The sequence below is a fragment of the Marmota monax genome, unplaced genomic scaffold (genome assembly GCF_021218885.2).
Source record: "Marmota monax isolate L192 unplaced genomic scaffold, Marmota_monax_Labrador192_F-V1.1 WCK01_AAM20220418_F8-fsc00028, whole genome shotgun sequence".
NCBI lineage: Eukaryota > Metazoa > Chordata > Mammalia > Rodentia > Sciuridae > Marmota > Marmota monax.
Genome location: NW_026694779.1, coordinates 1,187,701 through 1,200,818, shown reverse-complemented (window position 1 = coordinate 1,200,818; position 13,118 = coordinate 1,187,701). Strand labels below are relative to the sequence as shown.

Genomic DNA, 13,118 nt, shown 5'->3' with positions numbered 1-13,118 from the left:
TTTGAACCAGAGGCACTTAATCAGTGACCACATCCCAGCCCTTTATAATTTGTCATTGTGAGACAGTCTCAAAGTTGCTTAAGCCTTCCTTGGTACTTTTCTGTTGCACTTAACAGATAAATTAGCAGGAGTTTTTTTGTTTTGTTTTGTTTTAACCCCTTCCCTGCTTTCCCTTTTGCAAGAATTTATATTTCCCAGTACAACTTTTAAAAAGGTACACTGATTACAGAATACACATTCACAGAAGGGGAAAATCTGAAAATATTTTTTAAAAAATTAAATTCTAAAAATAGTATATAAAAATTTTAACCCACAGATGTTTATTTTAGTAGATGCCAACATCTTGCAGCAGCTTCTAAAGTATATGGACATGTGAGTATCCACTCTTTTCTAATCATAGATATATATGTACTTATATTTTTATTTGTAAAAATGGGATATTACAAATATCTTAGTGCATTGATTTTTTTCAGTTAATCTCTCTTATCATCCACTATCAGCTGAAATCATTCTTCACTGGTTAACGAATTTTTTTTTTTTTTTTCATTTTTGAGCAGTACTAGGGATTGAATCAGGGGCTTCATACATAGTAGACAAGTGCTCTATCACTGAGCTACCTTTAAATACTTTTTTTTTTCTATTTTAGTACTGGGGATTAACTGGTGGTGGTGGGGGGGGTGCTCACCCACTGAGTCCCAGTCCTTTATCTTAAAGGTCTCATTAATTTGGTTAAGACCTAAGTTGCTGAAACTGGCCTTGAACTTGTGATTCTCCTGCATACACCACCCCAACCAGCCTGAATACATTTAGATTAAAAGCCTACCAGGAGGGGCTGGAACTGTGGCTCAGGACAGTGCTTGCCAAGCATGTGTGAGGCCCTGGGTTCGATTCTCAGTACCACATAAAAATAAATAAAATAAAGATCCATTGACAACTGAAAAAAAAAAATATTTTAAAAGAAAGCGTCTGACTCAGGTCTTGTTTTTTTACTTTCCCCCCTTTTTAAAAATGGAGTGTGTTAGGTGTGTCTGATTCTGTTCAGATGACTGCGTGTTCAGATGACCTGGAAACGCTGTTGCTGCTGCAGAACATACTGCTATTATTGATCCATACACACACACACACACACATATCTAAAGATAATCTGAATTTTTGGAAACTTTAGCTGTGCCGCCAACTTTGGAAAAAGTATCCCAGTTTACCGTGTTGAGTTGGCATTGTACAGAAATTAACAGCCACATTGGTCTAGAAACGTCAAACTTAATTTTTTTCCCATTTGTACAGGGGTAACGCACTGTATTAAACATGTAAGGTCTTATCTATGTGGGTTTGATTACAGAAACTAAAAGTATTCTCTAAATAATAAAAAAAATTAAAAGAAAGTGTCTGAGCATATAAAGAAGGTTACCTAGAACAACTGCATTTACCAGCTTACAGGTAAACTTTACTCTTCAGAAAAAAAAGAGAAGCCATTAATTGTGTATCAAATTTATCTGTTTGAAGAGTATTATATACAAATGCATTTGTAAGGGAGGGGGAAATCTATCAGGTTGAAATATAGCCAACTTCTATGGTTCTGGTTTACCCATTAGCTCTACTTAGCAAGAAGAAAAAAAGAAAGCAGCCAAGGGCTACTTCACACTTGTTAGAATTATTGTTATTTAAAAAATAAACAAACAAACAAAAAAAGGGAAATAACAAGAGTTGGCCAAGATGTGAAGATACTGGAACCCTTGCACTTTGCTAGTGGGGAACGTAAAATGACAGAGTCACTGTGCAAAACAGTGTGGCAGTTCCTCAAAAACTTAAACACAGGCTGGGCACAGTGACGCACTGCCCATCATCCCAGCAACTCTGGAGGCAAAGGCAGAAGGATCACAAGTTGGAGGCCAACCTGGGCAACTAGTGAGACCCTGTTGCAAAATAAAAAATAAAATGGACTAAGGATGCAGTTCTGTGGTAAAGCACCCCTGAGATAATTAAATATTATTCAGCTCTAAAGAGTGAAGTACTGATACATGCTGCCAGTGGACATACCTTGAAAACATGTTGGGTGAAATCAGCCAGGCACCAAAGGATAGATATTATATGGTCCCCCTTAGATTTAGAATCAGGAACAGGAAAATTCATAGAGAGAAAGTAGAATCGAGTTGCTGAGGGCAGGGAATTGTTATTTAATGGGTAGAGTTTCTGTTTAGGGTGATGAAAAAGCTCTGGAAATGGATAGTGGTGATGATTACAAGACACTGTGAATGTAGGCCGGTGTGGTGACGCAATGCTGTAATTTCAGCTACTGCAGAGACTGAGATAGGAGGATCAAAAGTTGGAGGCCAGACAGCAAATCAGCAAGACCCTGCCAATTTGAAGGGCTGAAGATGTAGCTTAGCAGTCAACTGCCCCTGGGTTCAGCCCCAGTTCAAAACAAACAAAGACCACTGTCAATGAACTGCTCGCCAAAATGGTTTAAATGGCAAATTTTATGTTATATTTTAACACACATATCCACACACAGCTTAAGGGACCATTTTGCAATGTCAGACAGCTAGTTAGAACTGGTCAGAAAGGTCACTATGTCTACTCTCACAATCATACTGTAATCCCAGTCCAAACTAAGGTCAAGGCAGGCAGGAGAGTATCAGTTCTCTCTTCATTGCCTCTGGTTAAAATTTTCTTGAAGTCTAAAAACCAAGGCTGGAGAAGCCAGCATGGTGAGGGCTGCTAAAGCTGCCAAATGTCCTCAAGGAACCAACAGGAAGAACCCAGAACACGACAGACAGTGCCCAACAGAGGAAGGAGCGTCAGCAAGCTGGTACCAATCACAGTTCCTCAACTACAAAATTCTGAGAAAATGTTTGTTTGGGGGGATACTGAGGATTAAACCCAGGGACACTTTACCCCTGAGCTACATCCCCCACCCTCTTAAACTTTTGAGACAAGGCCTCACCAAGTTGCTGAGGCTGGCCTGGAACTTAAAGATTCTCCTGCCTCAGCCGCCCAGTCACTGGAAATACTGGCATATGCCACCACACCCGTCTTTTTTTTTTTTTTTTTTTTTGGTACTGGAGATTGAACTCAAGGGTGCTCCACCACTAAGGTACACCCCTAGTCTTATTTATATGTACTAGAGATTGAACCCCAGGGGTGCTTAACCACTGAGTCACCTTCCCAGCCCTTTCTTATATTTTATTTAGAAACAGGGTCTCCCGAAATTGCCGAGGCTGGCTTTGACCTTGAAATCCTCCCGTCTCTGCCTCCAAACCGCTGGGATTACAGGCACTCCAGCGCCCAATTTATATTTTATTTTCAGACAGAGTCCAAGTTGCTGAGGGTCTCAATAAATTGCCCAGGTTAGCCTCGAACTTGCAATCCTCCTGCCTCGGGTCTCCCAAATTGCAGGGAACACACACTCATGTCACAGCACCCAGCAAACAGATCAAGTATGCACTCTCTGTATTGTGAGGGGTGTGGGGAGTGGGAGAGGGCAGTGTGCAGGTGTGGTGGTGGCAGGGGTAAGACACGAAATCCACAGGTCATCAATCTCTGAACCTCTCTCCTTCAACTAATGTTGTACAAGCAAAATAAGGTTTTAAGAACCAGAGAGGGCTGGGGACATGGCTCAAACGGTGGCGCGCTCGCCTGGCATGTGCAGGATGCTGGGTTTGATCCTCAACACCACATAGAAATAAAAATATATATATATATTGTATCCACCTAAAAAAAACTAAAACATAAAAAAAAAGAACCAGAGATATATAAAGAAGAGTAAAATATGCCCCACCTTTAAGGAGGCTAAGCCTAGTCAGACTTAAGACAAAATTCAACACAACAAACATTATTTAGCAGCTTATATCCAACAAATTCCACTGCAACTGGGGTCCAGGCACTGTGTTAACCTGAGTATTATTACAAAGTGATTAAAACTCAAGTCCTCTAAGAGGAAAAAGATAGCTGGGCACAGTGCACACCTGTAATCCCAGCAGCTCCAGCAGTTGAGACAGGAGGATTTCGAGTTCAAAGCCAGCCTCAGCCACTATGAGATTTTAAGCAACTCAATGAGACCCTGTCTCTAAATATAAAGTACAAAATAGGGCTGGGGATATGGCTCAGTGGTCCAGTGTCCCCGAGTTCAGTCCAGTTACCAAAAAAAAAAAAAAAGAGGAAGAAAATGTAAAGAAGTTAATAGGCCTCACAATAAATACAAGTCTACAAGTACAGGGTACTAAAAAGCATTTGCACAAAATTATTTAAGGTTAAATAAGAGGACTTGTAAAACTTAGTATGAAGTGTTGGAAGTTAAGACTCAGCATTTACACCAAGAACAGGGGCCTCGTCTCTGCCTCTCGAGTGGAAATTTTCCCACAAAATATTAATAAACAAACATCTAGTAAAAAGCATTAATTTGAATTTATAATCTAATGGGATGATAAGTTCACAAACAACTATATGATAAAGGCCATAAGAAAATCAAATGCAAAAGAAAAACAAATGCAAGGGTTTTCGGGAGAAGTTTAAGTACAGAAAATGACAGGAAAGAGTGGAAAGGAGAGCAAAAGACCAGGAAATGATTTTTAGATGGGGTTTGAAATGGCTTTTAAAAGAGGAACAGATAAAAGTGAGGAAATCTGTAAGGCTCTCTCCATTAGATAAGGTCCTTGAAGGCAGGAACTTGCCTTATTCTACCTGCACCAAGCACAGTAGCCTGCACCTACCAAGTGCTTTAAAAAACTGTAGGCACAGCATCGCACGCCTACAATTCTAGCGGCTTGGGAGGCTGAGGCAGGAGGAATTCAAGTTCCAGGGCAGCCTCCGGAATTTAGTGAGGCCCTGGGCAATTTAGGAAGATCCTGTCTCAAAGAAAAAAGAAAAAGAGCTGGGGATGTGGGTCTGTGGTAAAGTATCCCTGGGTTCAATCCCCAGTACTGAAAAAAATTGAAAATAGCTTTTGAGCAAGATTGGGTTGCACGTGCCTGAAATCCCAGCATTTCAGAAGACTGATGCAGGAGGAATCCAAGTTTGAAGCCAGCGTCAGCAACTCAGCAAGGTGAAAGACTCCGTCTCAAGGTAAAGCTCAGTGGTAAAGGGTCCCACGGTTCAATCCCCTACCCCCACAAAAAAAAAAAAAAAAGATAAAAACCCCAAGCTTTTGAATTGCACAAAACATAGTAAATGAGGAAGTCATGTAAGCAAGACACCCAGAAAGAAATGTATACTTGGTCTGGTAGGCAATAAAGACTTGAGGATTTCAGAAAGAAAGTAAGGTGAGCACACCAACACTTATTTTTCTTGGGTCATCAGAAATAGAATGCATAGGAACCCCATAATGTATTTCTCTTCATCAAAGAAAGCCGAGTAGCTGCAAAACAAAAAAGAAGGCAGAAATACTTTGCACAACATAATTTTCTGTGCGCTTTGAAATTTGTGGCATGTTCCAAAAAACAAAATTTAATTTGTAAGAATCTGCACTATTTTAGAGAATAGGAATGTGTTCTAGGGATTGAACCCAGGGGCACTTTACCACTGAACTACATTCCCACTCCTTTCAAGACAGGGTCTGGCTAAATTGCTGAGGCTGGCCTTGAACTTGGTATCCTTCTGCCTTAGCCTCCAGAATCACTGGGATTAAAGGCCTGCACCACCCCACCCAGCAAGAGTCTGCACATTAACAAAATGAATCTGGCAGTAATTTGGAGAGGGCTCTGGTAAGGGAAGAAATAGAGTTTAGATCAAAGGTCTAACAAATAGTAATAAAGGTGTGAACTAATCTGGAGGCAGGTGTATACCTGAAAGCAGCTCAAAAACACATCTGTCAACGCAATCTGACAAGTGACTGAATGGCTGGTGTTAAGGACCCACGCAATGAACAAAATTAATTCATTTTACTTTAAAAAAAAAAAAATTTAGTTGTAGATGGACACAATAACTTAATTTTTTTTAAATGTGGTATCGGGATCAAACCCAGTGCCTTACACACACACTCAGCAAGCGCTCTACCACTGAGCCACAACCCCAGCCCAATTCATTTAACTTTTTAATAAATTTTTTTTGATTATAAAAACAATGTAAGAGGCAGGCGTGGTGGCACATGCCTGTAATTCCAGCAACTGCTGAGGCTGAGGCATGAGGATCACAAATTCAGGACCAATCTAGGCAACTAACAGCAAGACCAGGCCTCAAAATAAAAAGAGTATTTAAAAAGGAATATAGCTCGGTGCCCAGGCCCTAGGTTCAATTCCCAGAACTGCCCCACCACCACTGCAATGTATTCAGAGAATTTGGAAGTACAGAAGAATATATTAAGAGGAAAATTATCCTTATGTCTGTCACTTAACAACCACTGGTAACATCTACATGTATTTCTATGTGTATGTTCTTGGTTTGTTTTAGCTGAAGATGTAATTTACATTCTTTACAACTCATTTAAGGCATATATTTCAGTGACTTTTATTATATTCAGAGTTGTGCTTCCATCTCCATAATCAATTTAGAATATTTTCATCACCCAAAAAGAAACCTCCTATTATAGTCAGTCACTGTCTAGTCCCACTTCCCTTAACCCCCAATTGTTATCTCTACAGATTTTATTCTGAACATGTCACAGAAATAAAATCATATAACACGAGGTCTTTTGTGTCTGGCTTCTTTCACTTAGCATGTTTTCAAAGTCCATACACATTGTATATATGTATCAGTACATTACTTTTTTATTACTGAAAAATGTTTCATTTCATTGTTTTGACTTTTTAAATCCAATTGTAATCATTCCAGATACATAATGTTGCCTTCAGCATTTTTTCATGTCATAAATGCTTCATATAAAATGTTAAGGGAAAGAATAGTGTCCCATATCAGGTGGCTATACCTTAGTTTAGTCATTTCTTTTTGGAGATGTGAATGATTTCCAGTCTTTTTTATTGCTAATCAACTTTCTTAAATGTGGTGGGTGCTCTTTTTTTAATGATCCATTTGGAGCCAGGAAAATGTCTCTCCCAGAAACTTTTAAGCTTCCTAATTAGATAAGCCATGGAGGTCAATAGTTGTATTCTTCCAGGAAAAAACTAGGATTTCACCTATCTCAAATTTAGGCAAAACCTCAAATTTAAATAGTCTCCAAACTATGCAGAACACTCATAATTATAAATACAAATTAACTATCAACTACCCTTACTCTTCCATCAGAAATCTAACTAGGAATGAAGGAAAACACTGTCTAAATATGATGCCTAGTCATGGAGCTTATAAAAAAAAAGAGAGAGCTGGGTGCAGTGGCCCCCTGCCTGTAATCCCAGCAGCTCTGGAGGCTGAGGCAGGAGGATCATGAGTTCAAAGCCAGCCTCAGCAAAAGTGAGGCACTAAGCAACTCAGTGAGACCCTGTCTCTAAATAAAATACAAAATAGGGCTGGGGATGTTGCTCAGTGGTTGAGTGCCCCGGAGTCCAATCCCCAGTATCACCAGGGGAAAAAAAAAAAAAAAGAATGTTTACTTTCACAGCAGGCTGGTAAAAAATAGAACATCTTGACTAAAACAGTAAGGATATATTTACTCCTGCTACTGGATGATAGCAAATTAAATCCAATATGTAGAAGAAAGAGGAGGAGATACCACTGCACAGACCACAAGGGTTTTCTTAAAATATTATCAGGGCCTGCTCTTTCCCATTCAGTAACCAAAAATGTAAACAATTTCTAAATCACAAAGACTTTTTACATTCTAAAGTAGTTTTAGAATTGTTAATCCCCACCCAGTAAAATCCTTTAGAATCTAGTCTAAAAATAAAACTATGTGTCAAGTGTTCCTAAAAAAAAAAAAAAAAAAAAAAAAAAATACTATGTACACTGATTGGAATGTGATGCCAATTAACACACTTCATGAGTAATTTGCCAAAGAAACTTAGCTAGCCTGAGCCAAAACCAATAACAAAGAAACAACACCCACTTGACATTTTCCTTGGTTAAAGGGAGATTCTAGGAGTAATTTTAGAAGGCAAACAGATCTGAAGTTAACTACTAAAATCACTGAGAGCTACAAGTAATTTGGGAATAAAAGGAGAAAGAGAATGACTCAAACACTGTAAAATTAAAGGTGAAAACTTTAATATGTAATTAAGGAGTTTTTAACTCACAACTTTGCAGGCAAGAACAAAACCCCCTGTCAGGAGGATGACAGATAAAATAGGACAACCCTATGCCATAAGTATCAACTAAACTATGATCCTCATATCTAGTGTTATATTTTGAACCTAGTTAGATGAGCAATCAGGAAATTTGCCCCTCAATGCACATGCCAAAAATAAGAGACCTAAACAACCACATTTTAAAAGAGCCCGGTGTTCCTGATTTTCCAATTAATTTGGTCAAGGTGAGCAATTTTCCAACTACAGTCATGTGTTTTTGAAAAAAATGACTTCCAGGATCTGCACAACTTAGAAAACAAAACAACAACTTTGCAAGTCGAATCTTGAGTTTGTGGTTTCATAAACCCCCTCAACTGTCACATTAGTTCACTGCCTTTCAAAGGCAATATTTAAGATTCTCTCCTGCAAGTCAACATTAAGGCCTGCTGTTACGTTAACAAGCGCCTCCCAAGACCCGGATTATTAGGTATGGCCTATTATGTTCCTAACATGCAAACAAAAGTGCTGGCTCATGTAACATTTCTCTATTTTTAGGCAGTGGGTTACTAACAAACTGTTCATCTGAGATTTAAATACAGAGGAATCACAATTTGCTAACAGAATTTTTGAAATAGGAATTTGAAGTTATTAGACTTCCCAACTCAAAAATAAATCTAGTGCTCCTACAAATGTCAAATTTAACTTTCAAAAAGTTATGTTGTTTAATCTTCATAGTCAACAATCATCATACTTCAAGCTAAAAGCAACTTGTGGCAGAGCAACTATAATATAATACTAGATGTTTAAACACTCTTCAGTTTTCACTTTTTGTCGATAATGACCAGCTTAATGCTTCTTTTTCCTACTAAACCAAATCCCTTAAAGTATGTTCAAATGTATTTCACTCAAGCCTTCCACTTCAAAGGCACAAGTTTTTTCAACTACTGACTACAACAAAAACTAAGCAATCCTGCTACAACCTATCATTGCAAACACCACATACCTAAAAGATAAGCTTTTAGAACAAAACAGTAACAGGTTTATTTTTCCAAGTATCCAGTGTTCAACTGGGTCAAATGTTTCTGTTGGAATTTAAACAGCTTATCCCTTGAAATGATAAGGGTAAAAACAAATGGAAAGAATCTTAATGTTCTTCAGTGATACACTAGCAACAGAACCCAAAAGACATTTAGGAATTGCCAGCTGAAGTCTTTTAACTCCATAATAATTATTTTAGCATGAGCATTAATCACAATAGCTGTTTAAGAAAGATAAAGACTTGTTAATAGAGCTAACTTTATAACAGGCCTGAAAACCGAAGAATCAATCCAAAGAAACAGTCTACAATACAAAATACCAGAGGTTAGGATTGTGGCTCAGCGGTAGAGTCTTACTTAGCATACATAAGGCACTGATTTAGATCCTCAGCACCACATAAAGATAAATAAATAAAGGTATTGTGTCCATCTACAACTAATTTAAAAAAATAAAATAACTTGCCTCCTACACTTTTTCAGATGTAGGTTTTACATAATCTGCCAATTTCTTATGGGTGAGAAACAGTTTATACTGTCAACAGTCATTCAAAGTTCAGAATCAGCAGAGGGTACCACGTTTATAAAACAACATTTTTCGGAGCCAGGTATAATTTTATAAGAATCTTTCGCAAGAATCTCTAGAAATAGGAATTTCAGTCCACTCTCCATTTTATCAGCCAATTTCAGTCCACTCTCCATTTTATCAGCACAAAACCCATAATGTTCTTGACTGAGTTTAACAAAGTAAATCATTTCAACAGCTATCAGCTTTAACATCACGGGGGCGGTAGGGGGTAGCTATCATCTGAGTCAAGAATCAGCAACACCGGGCTGGGGTGGAAGCTCATTGGTACAAAGCCTAGCATGCCAGAGGCCCAAGGTGAGAGGCCCTGCACCCCACCGCCCGCCCCCCCCCCAAAAAAAAAAAAAGAGAACATACCTTTGGAACAGCATGAAGTCAATCAACCAGGTCACCACTATCTACAACAGCGACCATCACGCTCAACTTTGAGACCCTCACGCCTCGCCATTTCCTTCTGGCACCCCAGATTGTCTGCCGCCCCCCGAACTCATCCCCAACTCCTGCAAGCTCTGCCTGGGTGGCAGCCGAGCCTTCAGCTTACGCGGCGCCCCCTCGGCCTCACCTGGGCAGCACCGGCCCGTCCTTGCAAACTCCGCACAAAACCTCCCGGCGCCCGAGCCTCCTCCGCTGTCCGATTTTCAACTCCCCCAAGCAAAACTGGCTGCTCCGAGTTCCCAGGACACTCGGTCCACCGAGCCTTATCGCGCCGCATTGTTCCCACGCCCTGGGAGCGCAGGGCGGGCGGGTGGACTCGGCCCCCCGAGGGCCCCGCGGACAGCACCGCTCAACCGACGTGCGCGGCGATCCCCCCGCACTTCCACCCAGTGACCCCCCTAGCGCCCGGACACGGCTCATCATGGAGCCAGACGAGGTCCCCGCCATTCCTCAGCAGTCCCAGAGGCGCACCCAGGCCCTGGACCGAGAACAATGAATGAACGCGGCCGCCCCGCCTCGCCCGGTGCCCAGACTCCCCGGGTCCGAGCGCGACGCGCTCTGCAGAGCCCCGGGGCGGCCGCGGGACTGAGGCGTCCGGGGCGGCTCTCGCGGCCCACAAAGGGCAGCCCGGGCGCTCCGAGCCGGGGCACCCCGAGGCCAGGCCCCGGTGGAAGCGGCCCGAACCTCTCATTAGCAAAACCCGCAGAGCCCAGAAGCCCAGGGCGCGGCGCGGATGCCTTTGTGGCGGGACACTGACCCATTTCGTCCTCCCTTCCCCGACTCCTCGCGTCCGCCCCCGAAAGGTGTCACTCGGGTCAGGAACCCAGGGAGGAGGCGCCAGCCGAGGTCCCCCCCGCTCCCTGAGCCCATCCGAGTGACAACAAAGATACGGGGCAGCTCCGGGCGGAGTCTCCCGCTGCCAAAATAGGAGGAATGCGCACTGGGCACCGGGGCGGCGCTGGCACGTCTCCGCCCGCCCAAGGAAACCTGAGGAGGGATGTGGGGGCTAGGCTGGCCGGCCATGATACCCGGCCCCGGGGCCCCCGCCCGCCCGCCCAGGGCCACCCGGGGTGACAGCGGCCTGGCCCGGGCCCTCCGCCCGGCAGCCGCGGGGGGCCGCTCCGTCAGCGCCGCCCCAGGCCCGTCCCCCCGGGCCCGCCGCCGGCCTCCCGCCGCACCCACCACCCAGCCTCGGAGCCCACCTGAGGGAGCCAGGCCGCCCCGGCGACCTGCCGTCCGGGCGGCGGCGACGGCGGCGTCTGGTCCGCTCCTCCTCCTCCCCGCGGCGGCTGAGGGAACGGGAGGCGGTCACATTCGACGCGTCCCCAGCCCAGGGGACGGGGCCCCGGGAAGACCCCGCATCGTCCCACTTGCGCTCCGCGGCCTCAGGGCACACGCCCCAAAGCCCGGTCAGCTGGCCTTTTTGGAGGCCCAAAAGAGAGCGACCGAGAAGGCCTTCCCGCCTCACGCTCGTTCTTCTCTGACTCCCGCCATCTAAGATGGCGGCCCGAACGCCCGCGATGAAGACACTCTCGGGCGGCCCCGGCAAGCGAGCCCTCTGCTCGGTGCTCTTCTTCCCGACCTGCGGCGCCCACCGGCTCTCCGCTTCTGCGCGAGCTCTCCCCGGCGGGCCGTCGATTTCACTCTTCGCTCGGGGATCCACCGGTCGGGCCTGAACTCAGGCCCCGCCTCCGGGGCGTGGCCTCGCGGCCGCCATTTCAAAACTAAAGAGGCCGAGAGGCGGTGCCGAGGGGCTGACTCTCGGGAGAAGCGATCGGTAATCGCCAAGAGCAGGTGGAGGGGGCCTGAGGCCTAGAGGGGGAAGAGGACGGCCCGTCGGCCAGCATCTCAAGGCCCTCGGGTGGGTGGCCACACCTGCCCTGGACACAGCACAGTGTCCAGCTTTGGCGCGTCCTCTCCGGGCCGATCGCGGCTCCGCCTCGGGCGGGCTGTGTGGGAAAGTTGCCTCACCTGCCAATCAAGGAGAGGACCCCCGCATCACATGGGGGGAAAGAATTAAAAACTGATCGTCCAGTGTGGTCTCGGGGACCGTGGAGCCTGCGCGGGCCGGAATGGACACCCGGGGGGCAATGTGGCATCCTCGGTGCACATTTTGGGAGCCGGTACCCTCCCTGCCCGCGGCTCCGCGCTGGAGAAATAGGTCCGCACATGCGCAGAAAGGCCTGTCCCAGGTGTTGAGCACCAGGTGCTTTTCATCTGAGAAACGCGGGGGCAATGCGAATCCACGGGAATCTCGAGATGTGGGGCCCTGTCTCAGAATTTGTAGTAAACGAATAAGGGCTGGGCACGTAGCTCAGTGAAAGAGCGCCTACCTAGCATGCACGAGGCTCCCGGTTTAATCCCCCTGGCTGCAAAAAAAAATAAAATTAAAATAAAAAATATAAGATTCGGGTAATGCCTAGCCTGTATGTCAGGCCCTGTGTGTTAGCGCTGGCCCTGTGTGACAGTGAACACGTCAGGGCTTTAAAGTCTAGCAGTGGAGATCAGCAGCAGACACAGACACAGAGCGCCATGACAGTCAATCAAGACTGTGCTAAATCACTGAAGAGGGTGACGACAGAATTATTGGGCAAAGGGTGTTGCCTTTTAGATTTCAGGAGTCAAGGAAGCCCCCCCTGTGATGTGATGGTTAAACTGGACACCGAAGGATGAGAAAGACAGGCACGGTGGTTACAGGCCTGTAATCCCAGTGACTGAACTTGGGAGGCTGAGGCAGGAGGATCTCAAGTTCAAGGCCAGCCTCAGCAACTTTTGAGATGCTGTCTCAAAATTTAAAAAAAAATAAAAATAAAAATAAAGGGCTGGGGCTGAAGCTCAGTGGTAGAGCACTTGCCTAGCATGTGTGAGGCACTGGGTTCAATTCTCACCATCACATATAAATAAACATCGATCAACAACTAAAAAACTATTTTAAAAAATAAATAAAAAGGA

The 13,118-nt window shown here is 44.4% G+C and overlaps 1 protein-coding gene across 3 annotated transcripts in view; it reads right to left on the bottom strand.

The window, feature by feature from the left end:
- The window catches only part of Raf1 (Raf-1 proto-oncogene, serine/threonine kinase), a 64,671-nt gene extending 52,891 nt beyond the window's left edge, over window positions 1-11,780 (bottom strand). The window contains exon 1 of one of the 3 annotated variants that reach the window (XM_046425530.2): window positions 11,369-11,780. Coding sequence is in view for 2 of the 3 variants with exons in the window: in XM_058572941.1 (XP_058428924.1) it covers window positions 10,924-10,927 (4 nt within the window). In the remaining variant the exon portion in view is untranslated. Of the gene's footprint in view, window positions 1-10,923; window positions 11,073-11,368 lie in introns of those variants that run through there. The other 2 variants (XM_058572941.1, XM_058572940.1) reach the window with 2 other exon arrangements.
- Between the last annotated feature and the right edge of the window lie 1,338 nt (window positions 11,781-13,118).